General features: G+C 37.7%; 1 protein-coding gene across 1 annotated transcript in view; it reads right to left on the bottom strand.

Moving 5' to 3' along the window:
• Positions 1–3578: 3578 nt before the first annotated feature.
• MAN1A1 (mannosidase alpha class 1A member 1) overlaps positions 3579–19844 on the bottom strand; it is a 133813-nt gene continuing 117547 nt past the window's right edge. Inside the window, exons 10-13 of the mRNA XM_072141681.1 lie at positions 14971–15190; positions 12374–12546; positions 8270–8385; positions 3579–6744 (exon numbers count right to left, since the gene is read on the bottom strand). Coding sequence (XP_071997782.1) covers positions 6618–6744; positions 8270–8385; positions 12374–12546; positions 14971–15190 — 636 coding nt within the window. The 3' untranslated portion in view covers positions 3579–6617. The remainder of the gene's footprint in view (positions 6745–8269; positions 8386–12373; positions 12547–14970; positions 15191–19844) is intronic.

The raw sequence follows: 19844 nt of genomic DNA, 5'->3' as shown, positions 1-19844 counted from the left end.
CACCTACAAAGTCATATGTTATGTTCATATCTAAACAAATAGCTGATTGATTCCCTATAAAATAGGGATTAAGAAAAAGAGTATCTATTTATACAATGGGCTACAAAAAGCTGCTAATTAATTTTGGCCTCAATAACACAAATTTTACAGTGCCCCTAGTAAAAAAAAAATAAATAAAAAAAAAACTTTACAACGATTTCAAGTAGAATAAAAGACTTTATTCACAATAGAATTTTACAAATATATTTCTTATAAATTGTGCATTTTAATCTATTACATAACCCTAAACTTTTAGATTCATATAAATGTGAAATGTAAAAAATTAATTTTCAATGCATAGAAAGAAACATATGGTGCCACTACCAAAACTGATTTTTTAAAAAGAAATAAAAATGCCTATTTAAACCCACCTGCAAATTTATACTGGAACGTATCTAGTTATTTTTAGAGCAAAAATATTCAGTGGAAATATGGGTTTATAAAACAAACATCAGATAAACTGTAAATGGGGTTGTGCCAGGATTACAACCTATAAGAGTTACCCGATATTAAAGGAACACTTCCACAAAACTCTTCATTAATTTGCCTGTTATAAAGTACATGATGTGTTCTAGAGGGAAGGTAACCTTCTTACCAATGGCTTTATTTAGGAGTTATCCACCTCCTTCTGGTTGTCAGTTGCATTCCACCAGTAACTGACAACATCTATTGTGGCCAGCAAGTCTGTTTCTCCATTATTATGAGCCTCCCCATCAAGAGAAACTGGGGGAGATTTATCATGAGTTTGAGGTAAAACTGTTCTAGTTACCCATGCAAACCAATCAGAGCTCAGCTTTAACTTTATAAATGGCTGTTGGAAAAGGAAAGCAGAGCTCTGATAGATTTCAATGGGCAACTAGAACAGCACTTCTCAAAGAGACTTCTGATAAATCTCCCCCTTCCACTTTATGTCCACACATGAGAAGCTGTGTCAGTTACAGAATATGAGACACCTTGGAGGACTAAAAACAAGTTACTCACAATACAGCCAACAAGAGGATACCTCTACAGCACGTTCCTTACTAGATGGGCAAAGCATAAACGCTTTAGTGGTCATTCTACTGTAATTTACTGTGGCAAACTGCAAGAGACTATAATTAAACTTAGGCCCATTTCACACGACCGCACAACCTGTTACACTCGTGTGTCACTGTACCGTCGCCCGGAAAAAGATAGAGCGTGCTCTGTGTTTTCCTGTATGTACAGCTGGGCTCCACACGTACCTATGGAGGGCGTTCACCCCTCCACTCTCCAGTGCTATGGCCTGGGTGAGCATTCGTTAGTGTGAAAGGGGCCTTACAGTGCAACCATAATGTACTATTAATAAGAAAAGCCATAGTTGAGGGACAATAATAAAATTAAAAAGCCATAGTTGAGGGACAATAATGGAATTATGGGATTTTAGAAAATGCTACTTAGTGATGAACTGAAATGTTTGTGCTTGTCATTTGGTTTTGTGATAGCATTGAAGAAAGTAAATAGTTACACTCTATGCACAGAGTCATTATACAACTAAGTGCAGCAGGACACATGTCAAGGGACAAGTAAAAAGAGAGCTGCAGTAAGGGGACACTTGAGCAACACTACCATTATAAAAGCGGACAACATGCTGCCTGCAGTAAAATAGCTCCTGAGGAATTGTCTTCACTATTCAATATCATCTATGCTCATGTAGCCACATTTGGCTACATGACAACTTTAAGAGGTATGCAAATTTAGTGGCATCCATGGAAATGCCTTTAAAAAGGGTTGGTCCAAAATTTAAATAAAATCTAGCATCAAAATCCATCATGATATAAACCAGGGACACATTCTCATAGATCCAGGCCCTGTCGCTGTGGCCGTACCCCTGGTTTATCATGATGGATTTTGATGGATATATAGTTAGAACATTCTGATTGGTGGAGTTCTGTTCAACTGGATTCCGATGAGAGCTCCTAATCCCTGAATGAGTGGAATGGCAGGTGCCATTGAGACAGTACTGTATGATTTGTGCAAGGCTAGATAATTGAGGTGCATGAAGTTTGGAGCTTTTGACATAAATGTGTCAGAGGGTGAGATTTATAGTTGGCTTGCTTTTTCTACTCTGAAATAAGCTGGGAAGTTTTGGCAGGCCCAAAAAAATTACCAGATGAAATCACTAACTAGGAAAATACCTAGTTTTTTCATTTGTGAAGGAGTGGCTGGCACAGACATCAGATGGTGCCTTACTTCCCCATTTGCATCCTCTTTGTCTGAAGCATGCTTTTTAAAGTGTCAAACCAGGAAAATACAGGGAACTTCGGCTTCAGAAGACAATTGGGCTATGCCGCTGTGACTTCACCAGGCTCAATTTATTAATATGAATTGAGGTAGAGAACTGAAAAGGCAAGGACACATCTTATTGTGGGCCAAGTCATCTGTAAAGGCTCAAGTAAAGTAGGCCTGTATTTATGTACTTTTAAGCCATGCTCCCTGCTGTAAAGCTTAGACAACATGTCTGCTTTAGTCATGACCATACACTGGGGTAGTTCCAAAATTCACATTTTTAAAACACTCTCCCAAGACCTCTATTGTTTTCAGTATCAGAGAACAGGCATCTAATGACTTAGAATTCTTCTGTTGCATCACTATCATCAGAAGAATCCATGGGGAAATCCCACTCTTGCTGAAATCAGGTTACCAAAGTGTTTATGCAGTTTTTAAAGTCAAAATAAGGAGCTGATTGAAAAAAAAAAATGAGATGTGCTATTGGCCATTATAGCTTCTCATCCTTATACATAACCACAGGTTCTGGCTTCATAAACTGCATGGAATCCTAAATGTGGAAAGACAGGATAATGTACACAATGGGAGACATGTATCTTTATTTTGAGCAGCTTTTTTCTTTTTTGCAGATTTTTTGGGACTTTTTTAGGTGCACTTTTGCAACTTTGCTGGGGTCTTAAGAAGTTAGCTGGTGGTTGTGTCTGTTGCAACATTTGTAAATGTACCTTTCCAAATGCACCAAATTCGAGTCTTTTTAGGTGCAAAACAATTTACAACTGACCCATGTTTAGTTCCACACATGCACTTAAAAAAGTAACAACATTTTTTTTAAAAAGCTGCAAATCAGAGACAAACAAAAAAAAAAAAAAACAGACGTGTATAACAACAGCAAATTTAGAAATATACTTAGCCCTGATAAAATAAGCCGTCTTTTAAAAAAAAGTTGCAAACGAAAAATGATACACGTGCCCCAATGAATAATTCTTTCATTTAGGCAGTCACTGCTTGCTGCAGAACGTGAATGATAAAACAGTATTACAAAAAGTGCATCATTCCATTTTATGGATATCACTCATCAAATTAAAGGGGTTGTGCACTATCAGCAAATAATTGATATGGTTTGTGCAAGGAAAAGTCACACAATTTTCCAATATGCTTTCTGTATCAATTCCTCACTGTTTTCTAGATCTCTGCTTGCTTCCATTGCAAGTAAACATAGAATCTTTCTATAACAGGAAAGCAAAGCGAGATTTAGAAAATAGTGAGGAATTGATACAGAAAGTATATTGGAAAACTGTATAACTTTTCCTTGCACAACCCATATCAATTAGTTGCTGAAAGTGAGTGGACAACCCCTTTAACTTCAATAATAACACACAATCTTATATTCGTTGTGCACAGATCTATCAAATGTAATTTGTCAGTGTAGCTAAGCCACATATGTATTAGCACAACTTGTGACATCCTTGCACACAGTGAGCCATAGAAGCCTGCTTGACTACCCAATTTATCCTTAGCCTTTAAACGGAATACATGCATTTGGCTTTTGCAGAGGGCTGATGCAACAATCCAGCAGTCCATGAGTGATCTAGAACATAAGTAGCTACACAGATATATTGCTTTTCCACTGTATTGAGATTAGCTACAACAATTAATAAATAAGGAAGTAAAGGAGAATTAATGTACAATCAACCCCCCCCCCCCAAAAAAAAAAAAAAAAAAACTATAAGAGAGAATTAATGGTGAGAAGAAATCTGGTCTTTGGACTTAATAGACACAGCTAATTAACCATTTGAAGATATATGTTAATTGGAATGGTGAAGTAAAGTGCATTATAGATAAAGACAAGAGTTGGATTTAATAAGAATGAAAAAAGGACACGGATCATGACTTCATTGTCTCGGATTTTATGTTAAAGGAAATCTAACACTTTTTTTATGCATGAACCAAACATAACTTGTTTAAGCAGAAACATATCTTGTTTAATCCATTAACCGAGTTGTTTTGCTAAAAAAAGACATGATCAAATTATGATAATGAGACACTGTCGCTCCTATGGCTACTTCAGTGCTTCTCCTCACCCTAATTATGCACTGCAACATTGTAATCACTGTGTTGTCCCTGACCGGCAAAGGTTATCAATTGCTGCACCAGCCCCCAGCTGCTGTGTACGAGTCATCTAGCTCAGGTTGATTGGTCCAGTCTGGACAGCTCCTGTGTATGTAGAAGTAATGTACAGCAGTGTGTTTATATACGGGCAGCCATTCTGCACCCATCTTTCCCAAGGTCCAAGACATGTATGTTTCTGTGCTGCTACAATATTCTCAAGGTATGTTTGGCTCACAATGCATTAAAAAAAATGGTAGATTTCCTATAAGGCGTTACCATCATAAGACATCGAGATGATGCCAAAAATGAATGTCTTCCCAATTAATATCATACCATAAATAGCATTTCTGATTTTTTTTAAAGGGGATATCCATCAGGAAAAATCTTATATTAAAAAAAGCATTTAAGCCTCATGCACACAACCGTGGGTTTTGGCTGTGACCTAGCTTCCCAAATTGCAGCTAACTCCCTACCCATTGCCTTCTTTTGGGCAATTCCATAAATGAGGTGCATGAACCATGAGGCACCGTGCAAGGAATGTGCCAAATACCTATACCATTCATGTGCATGAGGTCCAACACTCATGTCACTGATCCGGTTTCTGCCATAACTAGGTCCCATCATGCTCCTGATATTTCTGGTATCTTTTAACACCGAAGAAATAACTGTTCAATTGCTCAAAAGGTGTAGTGATGACCCAACTCAGATAAGAAATTAGCCGAGCTGCATGTTCTGATAAGAAATTAGCAGCCTGTAAGGAAAGTAGAAAACTTTAAAGGTACTGGTTCTGAGCATTAGAAAAGAGAAAAACTTGCTTGACAATCCCTTACAGAAATTCAGAACAGGATTTTAAACCCCAAAAGGACGTGATGATGAAGGCAGAACTAGAGTGCTTTCTCTACAATCCTGCCCAATTGCTATAAATTTGGAGATTTTATATGAATGCATTTTTTCTGGTTTAATTTCTTTAAACATTAAAAGTTGCCTTACTGTAAGCACTGCTTTTACTTCTGCTACCTTTAAGTGCCAGAGAAAGTATATTATCTGCTTCCATAGAAGCATCTGCCAGCCCAATGCTTGAAACTAATGCAAACAAATTATTCTATGAAGCAGATCAATATCATTTAGCTGACTAAATGACACCAACAAAAGTTTAGAAAAAAAATAATGTAAAAATGCAATACTATCAACTAGACTCCAGTTTAGGGATTAACATCTAAGCTTTTGGTTTCAGCCTAGTCTATGGAATGAGAGTATGAAATTCCAGCATAACCTTGACAGATTTTTGTTTTGCACATTAACAGAAAATAATCTCAAAAACCTGGTTTACAATTGTTTTTATGCTCTGAAAATATATCACATGAAATATTCTACAATATAATGACAAGTGACATATCGCTCTAGGAAAATAATCAGAACATTTTATTTTGACACACCTGGATTGTCTATAGATCAGAATATTTATAGATATAGATATATATATATATAGATAAATCTAGTCTTATAACCAAAATACTTTAAGAACAGCTTCATTGAACAGATTAGATGGCTATTCACTCAACAAAGATTAAATTAGAAAAAAAATGTTGGGCCACTGCCAAAAAAAAATAGAGTTGTGTCTGCATGGAATAAAGTCATTTCTAGATCACACTTTTCTTAGAAATGAAACGGTTCAGGACATTTTACCAAAGAAAACCCGCATAAGAGGAAGATATCACAGTTACACAATTTGTCCTCAGTGAACTTCAGACAAATCAGATTCACATATAACTGGAAAGGAAAAGAAGTCATTCTTTATAGTAATCATTATGGCTTTTTGCAACATGGCAAAATATTACAGCTTAAAGCAGACAATCTCCTCACAGAGGAGGAAGGATCTTTGCAGTCAAATAATAGGAAAGAGGAGTTAGTAACAGAAAGGTGCAGACTGTTCTATTCTATATGGCTGAGGATGGTGTCTAAGTACACGGAATGTCCAAGAAGAAAGGTGCTTTCAATTCACAGTCATTGGTTAGATCACTAGGAATGGCTCGACAATCACCCAGGAATCTTAAAGTAAACATGACAGACTGCAAAATGTTGGTTCACAACTTCAGAAGAAAAATAAAAACAGGTTAATAGACATGAAGAGCGATCTGTCCTGGATCTAAGAAAGAAAATAAAGATCAGACTCTTGTAGGAATGCAATGGATTTCTGGTATAAAAAGCAATTTGTGTCGCTCTTAGTTCTCTATTCTTTGTATCGTTCTGTCAGCCTTCTGGATAATGGGCAGGGGATGTGCCTCAGTATTGAAAATCCAATGTTCTAATGGAAGAAGATCATCATCGGAAAATAATAAGTAGAGATACCTGAAACAGCAGAGCACAGTGTTATTATTATATAGAAGTCTCTTCACAGGAAACAGATCTACAAGACATAACAGAAGTGATAATTCTGCATGAAATCATTTTACATCCGAATGATAGAAATCCATTAACTGTCCAATGAACTTATGTGGGCATTTCTATGAATAATGGCTGGTGTGACATGGTGTCATCTGCATCATGGATAGATTGTAAGCTATTGCAAGCAGGGCCCTTACTCCTACTGTTTCATCTAGCAATGTTATTGTCCGATTTTGCATGTATATGTACCCCATGAAGTGTAAAGTGTTGCCGTATACAATGGCTCTATATAAATATTCTAATGGATAAAAGTAGTGTGTGGAGATGCTCAAAAAGAAACCCAATGTACCCCATTGCAGTAAAATGAATATTCTGTTCTCCCTTTAAGGCTTTCTTTAGTTTGTTTGTTCTGCTCTGTTATAGAAGCAAAACAATGAAATGGTGGAAAACATTGGTCTAGGTTTTAATTATAGAGACCAAGAAAACGCAGAGGAATGTAAGGCAGCACTGGTTTATGCAAACAAGTCCTAAGTAGTAATTTTTACAAGTCTAATAATCATTCAATACATCCACATTAGGGATATTGAAGAGTTGTGTAACTAGAAATTCAGTTTGCCTCCCCTTCCTTCTGTCCATGCCTCCCTCCTTCTTGACCAATTCCCACACTTTACATTATGGGTATGATATTCTGGACATTTTTTTGATTTGGTTGTAGGCATGAGTTGGGTATTTGTCTGACTATTTATTATCATTGCTGTACTTTTTGCTACATTGATACCATCATTGTGTTCGGTCCATTGCTCATTTTTTCAGGCAGTTTGGAAGGTTTATAGGGCCCATGGATGCCTCTTGGCTTTAGATGGTTGCATACACCTTATGGAGTCATTTTAGGTGCTCCTGTGTGTCAATTGGTGTTACATGTTTTCTAATAAACATATTTTTTGCATTTATTGTCCATTATATGCATCCTCCATTGTCTTTTGTGGCAACTAGAAATTCATTGATCATAACTAATTGGAATTAGATCCCACCAATCTGAAGTATAAGAACCATATTTGAGAAAATTATAATCAGGAGAACGGGGGACCAAATGTCTGGTAGGCCTTCCTGTGACTCCAGGGCAGAGAAGCCTCCTAGGTGGATAAATGTCTATGGAAAAATCTCTAACATGCAAGTTAAAGAAAAAATGAATAAAACAATAAATGTTACTGCCATTTTTGAGTGATTACAGGGGCTGTGAATAAGCATAACTGAAAACCATTAATTTTGATTCGTAACTCTAAAACCCCCAAAAAACAATACTTAAATTATTTGCGAATACAAGAACACGGTCCCCACACTTTGTAGTCAATTACTTGCCAATATTTAAGCCATTGCTGCTCTAATGTCATGAAACATTATGAGAATGTCAAGAGTGTTAATGGCCTGTGCTCATCTGAGCCGGGGCTGCTTAACATTAATCGCCCTCTTGAACACTGTCCATACTTACTTGAGAGTCTCCGCAAGGTAAAAACTTTGCTGCACATCATCATGAGAGGGATGGGTAGCATAAACATCCCTGATTCCAGAATAGCCTCCTTCCACTCTGCAGTACTTTTCCAATGCCTGACAAGCACAAGAATACAATCAAGCTTCAGCACATGAATCTACTGTCAATGTTTCGATTAGCCTGCAAAATCCAATTACTCTGCACATTTCTGCCAATTGAAAGCACCTTGTCGCAAAGAATATAGGCATGGTCTCAATTTACAAAGACAGATAAGACAGAGAAAAAGATGTATGCGGCTTCAGTTTGGGCAGAGAGTCAATTAGCATTGCCAGGTTTCAGTGACACTTTGGATTTACAGCTATACATATTACAGTATTAGTATAATAAGATTCACTGAGACACATACACGTTTCTATTAAAAAACTAATTTTAAAATACTGAAGCTCAATTTATGCACATGCCTATTACTGAATATTTTGGTGCATGATTCATAATATGTCTCATTACTTTGTACATTGTAAATGTCTCTCCAATTTTACATCCTATTTATGCACAAGCAACCCCCCCAGATGTTAGGCATTGTTACGTTAAAGGAAAACTAATGTTCTGTAATGAGAGCTAAAATGTTGTAATATTTCATGACAATAGGTGTCTGTGTCCACGCACTGTTGCATTCTGCTAAAACCTTCCGGAAACAAGACTGATGTGTGAACTTCAAAATTCTTATAGCTTCAGAGCTGAAATTTTTAAAAATGGACAGTATGAAGGAAATTGTTAGATTTGAATGAAACAATATTGTAATAAATACCAGACTACCCAGTAGGAGCAAACGGTTTCCATATGGATAAATCAATTTAGAATGAATCATTTTGAGGTTCTTGTAAGGCTAAAAGTTGGCAGAAATCTTAGCAAACGATAATCAGTGAAATGAATAAAAGGAAACAATTCATCCAGCAGGAAGCTTTTTATGTGACTTTTTTGTGTGACTTCCAATCAGCATGAAATATTAACTAAGCCAGAGGAAGGCTCTTGATTTGTTGCCTTTTCAATTAGAAATTACATTAAATAAATCTAATTGAAATGTTACAGGGAATTGATTTCATAGCAATAAAGTTGAGTGTTCAAAGGTCTTGTCATTTGGCTGATATAACATACATTCAGAGAATGAGGTCTTCCTATTTTCAAATCACATTAAAATAGGGATGATGAGAATGGAAAAGTGCTGATGATAAAGAGGTGATCTTGAGTAATCAATACTTCCCCGGACAAAGAAAGAGCTGGAGAGCCCATCACATCGCTAACCTACAATTAGCATGCATCCAGCAACTGTAAGAAGCTCTACTTCACCCATGTCCATTATATAGCAGATCATCACATTACTGTCAGGACCAAAACAAGCCTATGCCAAATTACCCTATACTCATGTAACACATGCATCATATTACCAACTCTGCAGAGATCATGTTACATAACGTATTGCTGTTACAGCACATATGATTTATATACATATACCCACATACTTAAAAAAAACAACAAAATATCCAGCTGCATCGGGGGAGTTGGGTGCACACCTTGTGGACTTGGTTAAATACTTAAAATAAAAATAAAAAATGCCAATATACTAATAAGAAATAAAATAAAAAAAATGTGACCCCCATTTTTTATATCGGTGTGCTGCCATTTTATTTATATAAATATACATAAATTTTAAACATCGTACCAGTCCCATGAACGTTCTGGTAGCTTAAAATCTAAACTCTCCAAGGATTTAATTAAAATCCCCATGTACTAAAATTAACTCTTTACAATTTCTGTGTTTTTTAACAGCTTTGAGACACCCCCCCCAAAGTAAGTGACTCCTGTAACAAAAAAAGTATCAAATGTATGTGATGGAAAAGCATTGTCAGCTGTACTTGAAACACACATAGACTACTGTTCAGAATGTTTCAGATGTGCAGGTCCAAGACTACACATGACTTTAGTATTTAGTTGCTCCACATTTATCACTGTGATTAATCTGGTGCAGTCTAAGACCGTGGAGTTGTACATTGTACTATCTATTAGTTGGTCTACTTTGCCTTGCCAAAATAATAAATTTTTTTGTGCATTGACTCTTTACCTTGGGCTACCCTATTTCATACAAATTGGAAAACTGCCTAACAATGGTCTAAAAAAAGAGGTTTTCCTGCAAAGCAAGTTAGGATCTATCCACAACGGAGGTCGGAGGTCCGATGTATCCCCCGTCAGTTGACTCGTCGCTCCCAGTGATGAGCAGAGGAGCTGGTTGCACATGGCCGAGCTGCACTGTTCATGTCTATAAAGCTGACAGAGACTGCCGAGCGCCGTACTCTGCAATCTTCATAAGCTCCATAGAGATTAACGGCAACCAACACAAACGTGACCGGCTGCTCTGCTCACCCTGGGGAGCAACAAGGGTGCATCGGACTCCCATTCTCGTGATCTGTGGGGGTCTAATCACAGAGACGCTCATCGATCAGCAAGATAGGCCTTATCCACAGGATAGGCCTAACTTGTTTCGTGGGGAAACCCCTTTAATAAATTAGGTCCAAGCCATTTCAGACAGTTTTATTTTACTCTAGTATTCTTGCCAAATGTGTTGATGGATATATAACTTCTATATTTTGTGATTTTCTTGATTGGGTCAGTGTGGAGAAGGACATGCCAACAAAGTGGCCATAGTTTCACAGTTGTAAAGAATATGCAGCAAGTTATCTGTATATCCATTTTTACTAGTACTTAAAGGGGTATTCTCATCTCGGCATTTGCATTCAGTTTCATTAATCTGCCATATATAAACATTTCTTCAATTAGATGTTATTAAAAAAAATGTTCCTGTGTGAAGATAATTTCTCATAAATGTGACCATGTTGTCCCTTAGAAACGAGATAGCTTCCTCGGTTACGACCACCTCGCAATCTGGCAGCAGTGGCCAGACATGCGCTATTGAGTCCTGCCTGGCCTCCTGGATTCAGCGATCATTACCACAGGACGGCTGTGGGACATGTAGTAACTCCGAGACATTTCATATACAAAAACTTTTTGTTTCTTTGTGCGATCCCTCCAGCAGAGGTGGTTGTATCCGAGGACACAGTCTTGTTTCTAAGGGACAACATGACTACATTTATGAGAAATTATCTTCACACAGGAACATTTTTTTTAATAACATCTAATTGAAGAAATGTTTACATATGACAGATTAATGAATCTGGATGTGAATGCCCAGACGAGAATACCCCTTTAACAATAACAATAACAATGCATTTTGTATTAGTAAAGATGCAGTGTCGAAATGTCAAAGTGTTTATATGGCATATTGAGTTTTCCCGCTAGACATTTAACAGTGCCATCTACTACTGCCAGGGCTGGCAACAATGAAATAAAAGCGAGGCAACAAAAATGGCTTTTAAGTCACTCTGGGACTATGATGTGTAGGTTAATATGATGAATACTGCTGTAAGCTACTAGTATGGAAATATGGATTTGGCCAACAACTGAAACATAATGAATGATGGAAGGTGAGGAATAGGTAGAAGAATGGATATTCCTAGCAAGGCTTTTAAAAATAGGAATAACAGATGGATTGAAATTGGTAAATGTGGTAAATTGCATGAAGATAAAAAATAGAAGATAATACAACAGGGGTTTGGTAACTTCTAAAAAGACTTGCGATTTTTGACTGTTAATACGGATCTGCAAATCTATAGTGAAGGGGTTGTCAGGTATGGCCATCTTTTCTATTGGCTCGAGGTGGTGCAAAAAGAACAAAGAACTTTTACTCATAATTCCTTGCCTCCAGTCACTGTCCGTGTTGGTGTACAGAGGCTCAGCGTCTGTGTTCTGTATTAGGCTGCAGCGGATGCGTGCTGTTGATATTACTTCACTGCTGCACCTCTGTATCCCAATACAGAATGGCAAGATGAGAGGTGTCATGCTTGACTAGAGGTAAGGACCACAGAGAGTTTTATTATTTTTGTACCACATGGGGCCAATAGGAAAAAACAATCCCATCCTGAACAACTCCCTTAATGAATGTCAATATAAGGATATCTATATTCTCACACAAAAATCTATAAATCTGCTTACCTGGACAGCTTCCCAGCCCCACTGTCGATATTTTGGGTCGTGTGTAAATCTCCACATATACATATAGGTTTCGATCACCTCAGGTCGTAGGATGTAGTATTTTTCGTTTTGTCTTGTAGCAATTGCCTCTACCCCTCCATCAAATCTGAATGCCTCAGGTCCAAGCTTCAGTGCTAACCAACACAAAATGAGTGATAAGTTATAATTAACACCAGAAAATATCATCATGCTCCTATACAAAATAAAAGGTATATGGAGGTATAGCAGAGAGATTAGGCACTCTAGGGCTGCATACAGATTTATTGTGCACAGAGGTTTGAAGCTTACATGTGCAATATAGGGGGAAAAAGTGTTTTATTTGGGCTTGCAATAAAAAGTGAATACGGACAGTCTGTAGTATGTGACAACTATATTGCATTATTTGTAAGAATTTACATTCTCCATATTTAAAGAATTCCAAGCGGAATATCTCACTAATTTATGCAGATTTTCCACACATTTTTAAAATTAGGATTCCAGACTAAGTCATATGACTTAGCAGGGAACTTTCTAAAGTATGGGAAGCTATTTATTGACTCAAGACTGAAGCTACTTGGCCACTGAAGCAGTTGAATGACATGCATGCAAGTACACAAGTAACAGAATACAATATACTCAACTCATTTCCCAGCAGGTGATGCAGCTGCCCAATGACGGGCCTGAAAGCAGTGGGACACCAGATTGTTATCTACTATCATTTTAATAGGGGATAACATTCAAACTTTGGGAAACCCCTTTTCTCCTCTGTACGTCCCTGGCAGGGAAAGAGTTATACGTCCTTACAGGGGCCACCTCTAAGGTCAAGGAAATATGACATACATCCTGATTCTAAGAGCCATAACTTTGCATCCCTGGCCTCTAGAATCTTATTTTTTTTCCCTCTGAAAGAAGGGATTGTGTTTATAGGTGCCAGGGATGCAGAGATAACCATGTTTAAAGTCACTTTCAGGTGCTATTTTTATACACACAAATCACTCCTGATTACTCCTGTAATATCTCAGGATCCCTGGTACCTAGTAACACAATCCTGATACTATAGGTGCCAGTTATCTAAAGTTATAGCCTTCTGTAATGTATCCCCCTCCAGCCTCTAAGTCATTAGCATACAGGTAGAAGCTGGAGAAGGGTACACAGAGGAGCTTCTCACAGCTAAACTAAATATTGACTTCTGTAGCAAAATCTGTTGCTAAATTTTGGAAAGCATTAACGTGAACTAATGTTCAAGTTATTAAATCTCTCCTACCCAAAACAATCAGAGAGCACAGTTTACATTTGGGATCCGTTGAGTAGGGGAGTGTACAATATTTATCTGTATGAAGCTCTGTGCAATTTTCTGCAAAGATTCTTTGGCAAAACCTGTGGATTTAACATTCCCTTTGCTGCATATTGTATGTATTAACTCCTCACATCTTACAGATTTTAGAAAATGACATTTTTTTTTATATAAGTATTATATATACTAGAGTATAAACAAACCCGAGTATAAGCTGAGACCCCTAATTTAACACAAAAAACTGGAAAAACCTATTGACTCTACCTAAACCTAAGCCGAGGGTGGGAAATGCATTGGTCACTGCTCTAGTATATAGCCTGCCCCTCTGTAGTATATAGCCTGCCTACTCCCCTGTAGTATATAGCCGGCCAGCCCCTTGTAGTATATAGCCGGCCAGCCCCCTGTAGTATATAGCCATCCCCTAAAGAAATAAACATTGTACTCACCTTTCTGATGGCCCTGGCAGCTCCTCTTCTATTTCAAATATTGCGGTGGGTCCGCGCGACAGCGCCTCTTTCTTCAGGCCGGCGCCAGGTCCGCAGCAGCTCTGTGCGCAAATCCCGGTCGGCACACAACTGTGATTTCAGCTGCTGCCCGGGCTGTCAGAATGGTGAGTACTCAGTTTATTATTATTTTTTTTATATACCTGAGTATAAGCCGAGTGGGGAATTTTCAGGACAAAAATTGTGCTGAAAAACTCGGCTTTTACTGGAGTATATACGGTAGTCTGGATTTGTACATATTTTAGTGGTGGATTACAACCAAATATTGCATGGCTTTTGTTTGAGCATTTTTGGGAGTGTAAATTCATGTTGATGTTGTGTACTGTGGTAAATATAAATCTGCTCACTTTGACTTATTTATACATCCCTATTTGTGCATAAACCTCTGCTTTGATGCAAGTTATTTGTAATGTAAATGTATGTTTCCATGAATTTTATTGGTGTTTCACAAAGTAGCATGATGGTGGTACAGGATTTCAACTGTTCATTGAAACAAATGCAATCACCAGGGCTGTCTGCTTTCCAAAAATTGCTTTAAACAATAATGACAAAAAACATCCGTCAGGGGAAAGGATAAGCCAGGAGGGAAGAGCCCATAATATAGGAGGACATTATTGTGATCCTGACACTGTCCTGGATGAAAGGTTGGTGGTGGAACCAATAATATAGCATAATTCTGTAACACTACACCTTACAGTTGACAGCAGTACAATAAAGATTAACACGTATAGACAACAATATAATACATTTGTTAAAAAGAATATTACAAATAACTGACTTACTTGTTCTGTCATAGGATTCATGGCATGTCCTTGCGATCTCTGCAGCCAGTTCAATATGATGCCCTGTTTTGTCATTTGGTGCTCCATCTGCTCCCAGGGCAAACATACCACCGGCAAAACATGTCAAATGTCCCATTTTATGCTCCAGAAGACCTCCTTTCCATTCAGCAATATACGTTAAACCATTACCAGATTTACGTATTAAATGAGTCTCAATGGCCTGTAAAAATAAATTAGATTATATAAAAATTATTATATTATTATAAAAATCTTGCATATTCAGTAAAGATGTAGTTTGTTATTGGAGCAAACAGAGATCATTGAGATAATACAGGGGTTTTATTGAATGAAAATACTGATGAAGAACTCAAAGGATAAGTCAATATCAGAAAGGCAACACCCCCAGTGATAAAGTAATAGAAGCGGCAGCCTGATCACATCATTTATAAGTGCAGCTGATCACGTCATTTAGTCACATGTAATGGGTTGAGAGAATGTATTATTCAAGTAAATAAGGTTAAACTGCAATAACAGCTCCTGCGCTATGGAATTTACGGCAATCTACTTGGTGAGCTGTGAAGAGACCACTGACTCTTAAAATGTTTTCATGGGGGAGAGGGGGCGCGATCCCAATGATCTGGTATTGACAATCTACTGTAAACTAATCTCAACATACCGTGAAACATAATATTCATTGTCAATAAATTGCCTTATACAGTATTTATTCTATTGAAGCCTCACATTGCCTTGTAGAGGTGTAATTCACTATTCACACAGGGAACCTGCTCTATAGCATAGAACCAAAAAAGCCATTGATCATGCTTATCGCAAGGATCAAATGGAAGGTTCATATAAAACAGGAACTACCAAAGAGGGAATCCTGTATCATTCACTTAATCCACTAATCATCATAACACATGAGTTTTACATGTACTGTTCCTTTATCATTTACATCTAGGAGAGGTCATTAAAGGGAATATGTCCGCAGAATATAAAACATTTTTAACCATCTTTTATTTTGTATTTCCAAATTTTATTCATGTCAGTATGCATATTTAGTCTGGGATTTTAACTCTGGTTAGGCTTAATACTGACATTTACTATTTCCATATGGATTGTCTATGCTGAAGTCACTTCAATTAAATCACAGGCAGGATTACAGTTCCAGACCATTTCTGTCTATGGCCATAAAGCTACTGTTAAGTACACTCAGATACTAAAAGCTCAAAAAGGTTGCAGACTCCATATCATTACAAATCTTTTTAAAATTCAACATTCTGTCAATCTGAAAATATATATGGATTGGAAAATGGTTATACAATTTGCATTCCCTAGTTTTAAGAAGGGCCAAAATAAATTTCATGATATGTAAGAGAGGTGTGTGTGTGGGAGGGTGGGGGGGGTACATCAATTAATACTATGGTCGGCTTCAGCATGATGGCTTTAACTTTTGTTTTTTGTCTAATGATGTAAGATTTGCCACAACTATTTAATAAGAAATAGATGACATTGCCAATACTAATGCAATACTAGCCATCACAACAGATGATAAAACCCATATGGCATAGCACAAATATATACAAATGATTTACAACTAAATGCATTGCTGCCTAATGATTGCATGGTCTTCATCAGCAAAGAACACTAATTACACATATAACAAGTTATTGTGATGAATGCGTTTCTACAGCCTCCATTTAGAAAAGAATCTGGAGCGGCTTCCTCTAGAATGTGATAACACATGGAAGACCATTAATATAACCAGCGATATTCCCATTGCTGTAAGTAATCACACAGCTGAAGACTCTTAGTATTGGCATTTTGCATTTCTTTTAAGTGGCTGCCACTTTGTACAAAGGGCATATTAAAAAAAAAAAAAAAAATTAGAAAAAGCATCAGTATTTGGACTTTAATGTACCAATGAATTATTAGTAAAGTCCAATATTCTGGCACCAGTCCTGAAATATGAAGCCCTCTGAAACATAATACAATCAAATATTTATATTTTGCATATGAAACCGTTCCAGCTCATCCACGTGAGCAGATCAGTGGGATCGTCACCATGGTATTGTGCCATTATTAATTGATGCATGTGGACACAGATTTTAGAGTACACTAATAAAGGGCTGTCAGAAGAGAAAAACACAGTGCCAGGAAAGCTGACTGCTTAATGATCATGTACAGTGTGTGTGGAGAAGATATAGGCACATTTCCCTTCAGAATAATTGTAGCAATTCATTCTGTGAGCGGAATTGCCTCACCTTCTACAAATGACAGATGTAAATAGAAAATTGCAGTCCCTTTAAAGTGGAAGGACACCTACACCTCTGCATGCATGAATGACATTCACGCCTGCATTATTTTATATCAATCACACTTAATAGGGTAGTTACTGTACTCATCACGAAGCACAGAATACTAGTGTAGTGAGTTATAAAAAAAAATTATGGCAGGCAGCAAAAAGTTGGAGGTGCTGCCTTCCATCGCATAAGGTTAGTATTCAGTATAATGTAGCCATTAATGGAAGTTGGGTAAAAAGAAAAGAAATACCGTATATACTCGGGTATAAGCCGATTTTTTTCAGCACAAAAAGCCTCACCTCGGCTTATACTTAAGTCAATAAAAAAAAACAAACAGTGAACTCACCTTCCGACGCCCCCCCGGCAGGTCCTCTTTTATACAGCGATGCTCCGGCACCGGCTGCATGACCCGCGTCGTCCGTCACAGGGATTGTGACGTCAGCCACTCGCTGACATGTGTGCCAGCATCGGCACACACTATGATGTCAGAGAGCCGATGCCGGAGCATTGCTGTATAGAAGAGGACCTGCCAGGGGGGCATTTGAAGGCGAGTACACAGTTTGTTTTTTTCCTAAAGGCATTCTATTGGGGCTGGCAGGCTACCCACTACAGGGGGCTGGCAGGTTACACACTACAGGGGGCTGGCAGGCTATATACTTGGGAGGCTGTGACCAATGTATTTCCCACCCTCAGGTTATACTTGAGTCAATAGGTTTTTCCAGTTTTTTTGTGGTAACATTCGGGCTTATACTCGAGTATATTCATGGCTTATAGTCATGGCTTATACACGAGTATATACGGGTACATTCTCTAATATGTTAAAGGAAACCTACCAGTACAAATGGTCTGTGTAAGCTGTAAATACCAAGCACCAGCTCAGGGTGAGCTGGTGCCGGTGCTTACTTTCGTTAGTGTTATAAACCGCTGCATCCCGGTTTAAACATTTTTTAATGTTTATAGCTGTAGCTGCTTCGGCACTTGGTATTTACAGCTTACACTGACCATTTGTACTGGTAGGTTTCCTTTAAGCAGTTCCTGATGTCTTCTATATAAAGGTGTTGGATGGGCCTGCTGCAGAATTGTACCAGAGCCTTCTGAGGTATTCAGTACAGCAGAGATTTCTTCACACGCTGGTGCAGCTATCGCCATTGTATGATAAATTCCCCTTATTGTGTCTATGGAAGCTATTTAATAAAAAAGGGTACACAAGATGGGAAACACAAGGCTGCTTTCAATTAAGAATTGGTGTCACACAATAAAAGTCACAAACCAGAGACAGGTGTGTAAATACTTGGCACCACCACACCAATTGACTTCTGTGAGTATGGCCCTGTTCACTTTATATTGCAGGCAGTGACACATTGGAATATGCAATAATTTAAATGCAGATGTTAAGTTAAAAGAACAATTGTTCTTTTGTGGGATACATTTAAAGAGAGTAACGGAAACCTAGCTATGCTCTTTTTTTGGTTTTAGGAACATTGCCAAGTTTGTTTATAGTCAAGACATGATACTGCTGCTCATTTCCATTCACATGAGCATCAGCCAAATAAACCGCTTTGTAAATCATTGTAGGGAAAAACTTTACATACTATAGGGACCTTTGGACATAGTTAACATTGCAACAAATTTTATTGACAAAATGCTCAGAAATGTCATTTAATTGCATAATTGGAGGCAATGTAGCGTCATTCTAAGAAAGCACAGCCATAATAAAGGAACATAACTTACATGAGTGATAACATCTGCAAATTCCCAACCCACTAAGAATCTTTGAAAACGTGTCAGGAAAGTTGTTGGGAGAGATGAGACAACAATCTTTATGTGCAATAATTGTAAGTCCACACTAGATATATTGTGTTAAAGAAAGCCTATAATGAAGCTTTCAAACATCCTAGAGACACAGCATACTTTGTCTTCTCCTAATAGCAATGCTACTGCTTTATTGTAAAATTTAGGAGCAATGCTGTCTATACATCTCAGAACCCTCAAGGAAACAAGGTACAAGTCACATAATGCAGGAAGCAAGAACGATACCAATGTTTTATTCAATCCCAATACAAACTTTTTAAACAGAAATTTCAAGGGTCTGATATTTGGGGAAGTTTCCGTTTAAAAGTTTTTTAAATCCATTCCTCCACCTTCCCACTGAATCTGCCATATTTAGGACTTCTTGTTGGAAACAAGAAGATCGCTTCTGTTCTATGTGTAAGCTGTGTAGACCTGTGTCTTCTCCTGAGCAGAGAGATGATCTTCTGACACCCTGAAAATTTTGGCAGCACTGATCTGTCCACAGAGGTGAAGTGGGTAGTGTTGTTAGAGGCATGGGGTCTTGTGATCCCTTACTATCTGTAAGCTGTCCCTGCCATCTCAAAAACAGCAGCGTCCTTATTAATATAACTATACTGAAGCACTTTATAATTTGACAGCTTAAGCATCGGCATAATTGATCAGCCTTCTGCAGCTTCACTTAAAAGCAGGAAAAAGTGTTGTAGTTTAACACTTTGTGAATAAATTTGCACCTCTTTAAACATCTATGTAAGCTAGTAGTATTCAGAAAGTCATGCAGTTCTC

The sequence above is a fragment of the Engystomops pustulosus genome, chromosome 3 (assembly GCF_040894005.1).
Source record: "Engystomops pustulosus chromosome 3, aEngPut4.maternal, whole genome shotgun sequence".
Classification (NCBI taxonomy): Eukaryota; Metazoa; Chordata; class Amphibia; order Anura; family Leptodactylidae; genus Engystomops; species Engystomops pustulosus.
This window is presented reverse-complemented; position numbering and strand designations above follow the sequence as displayed.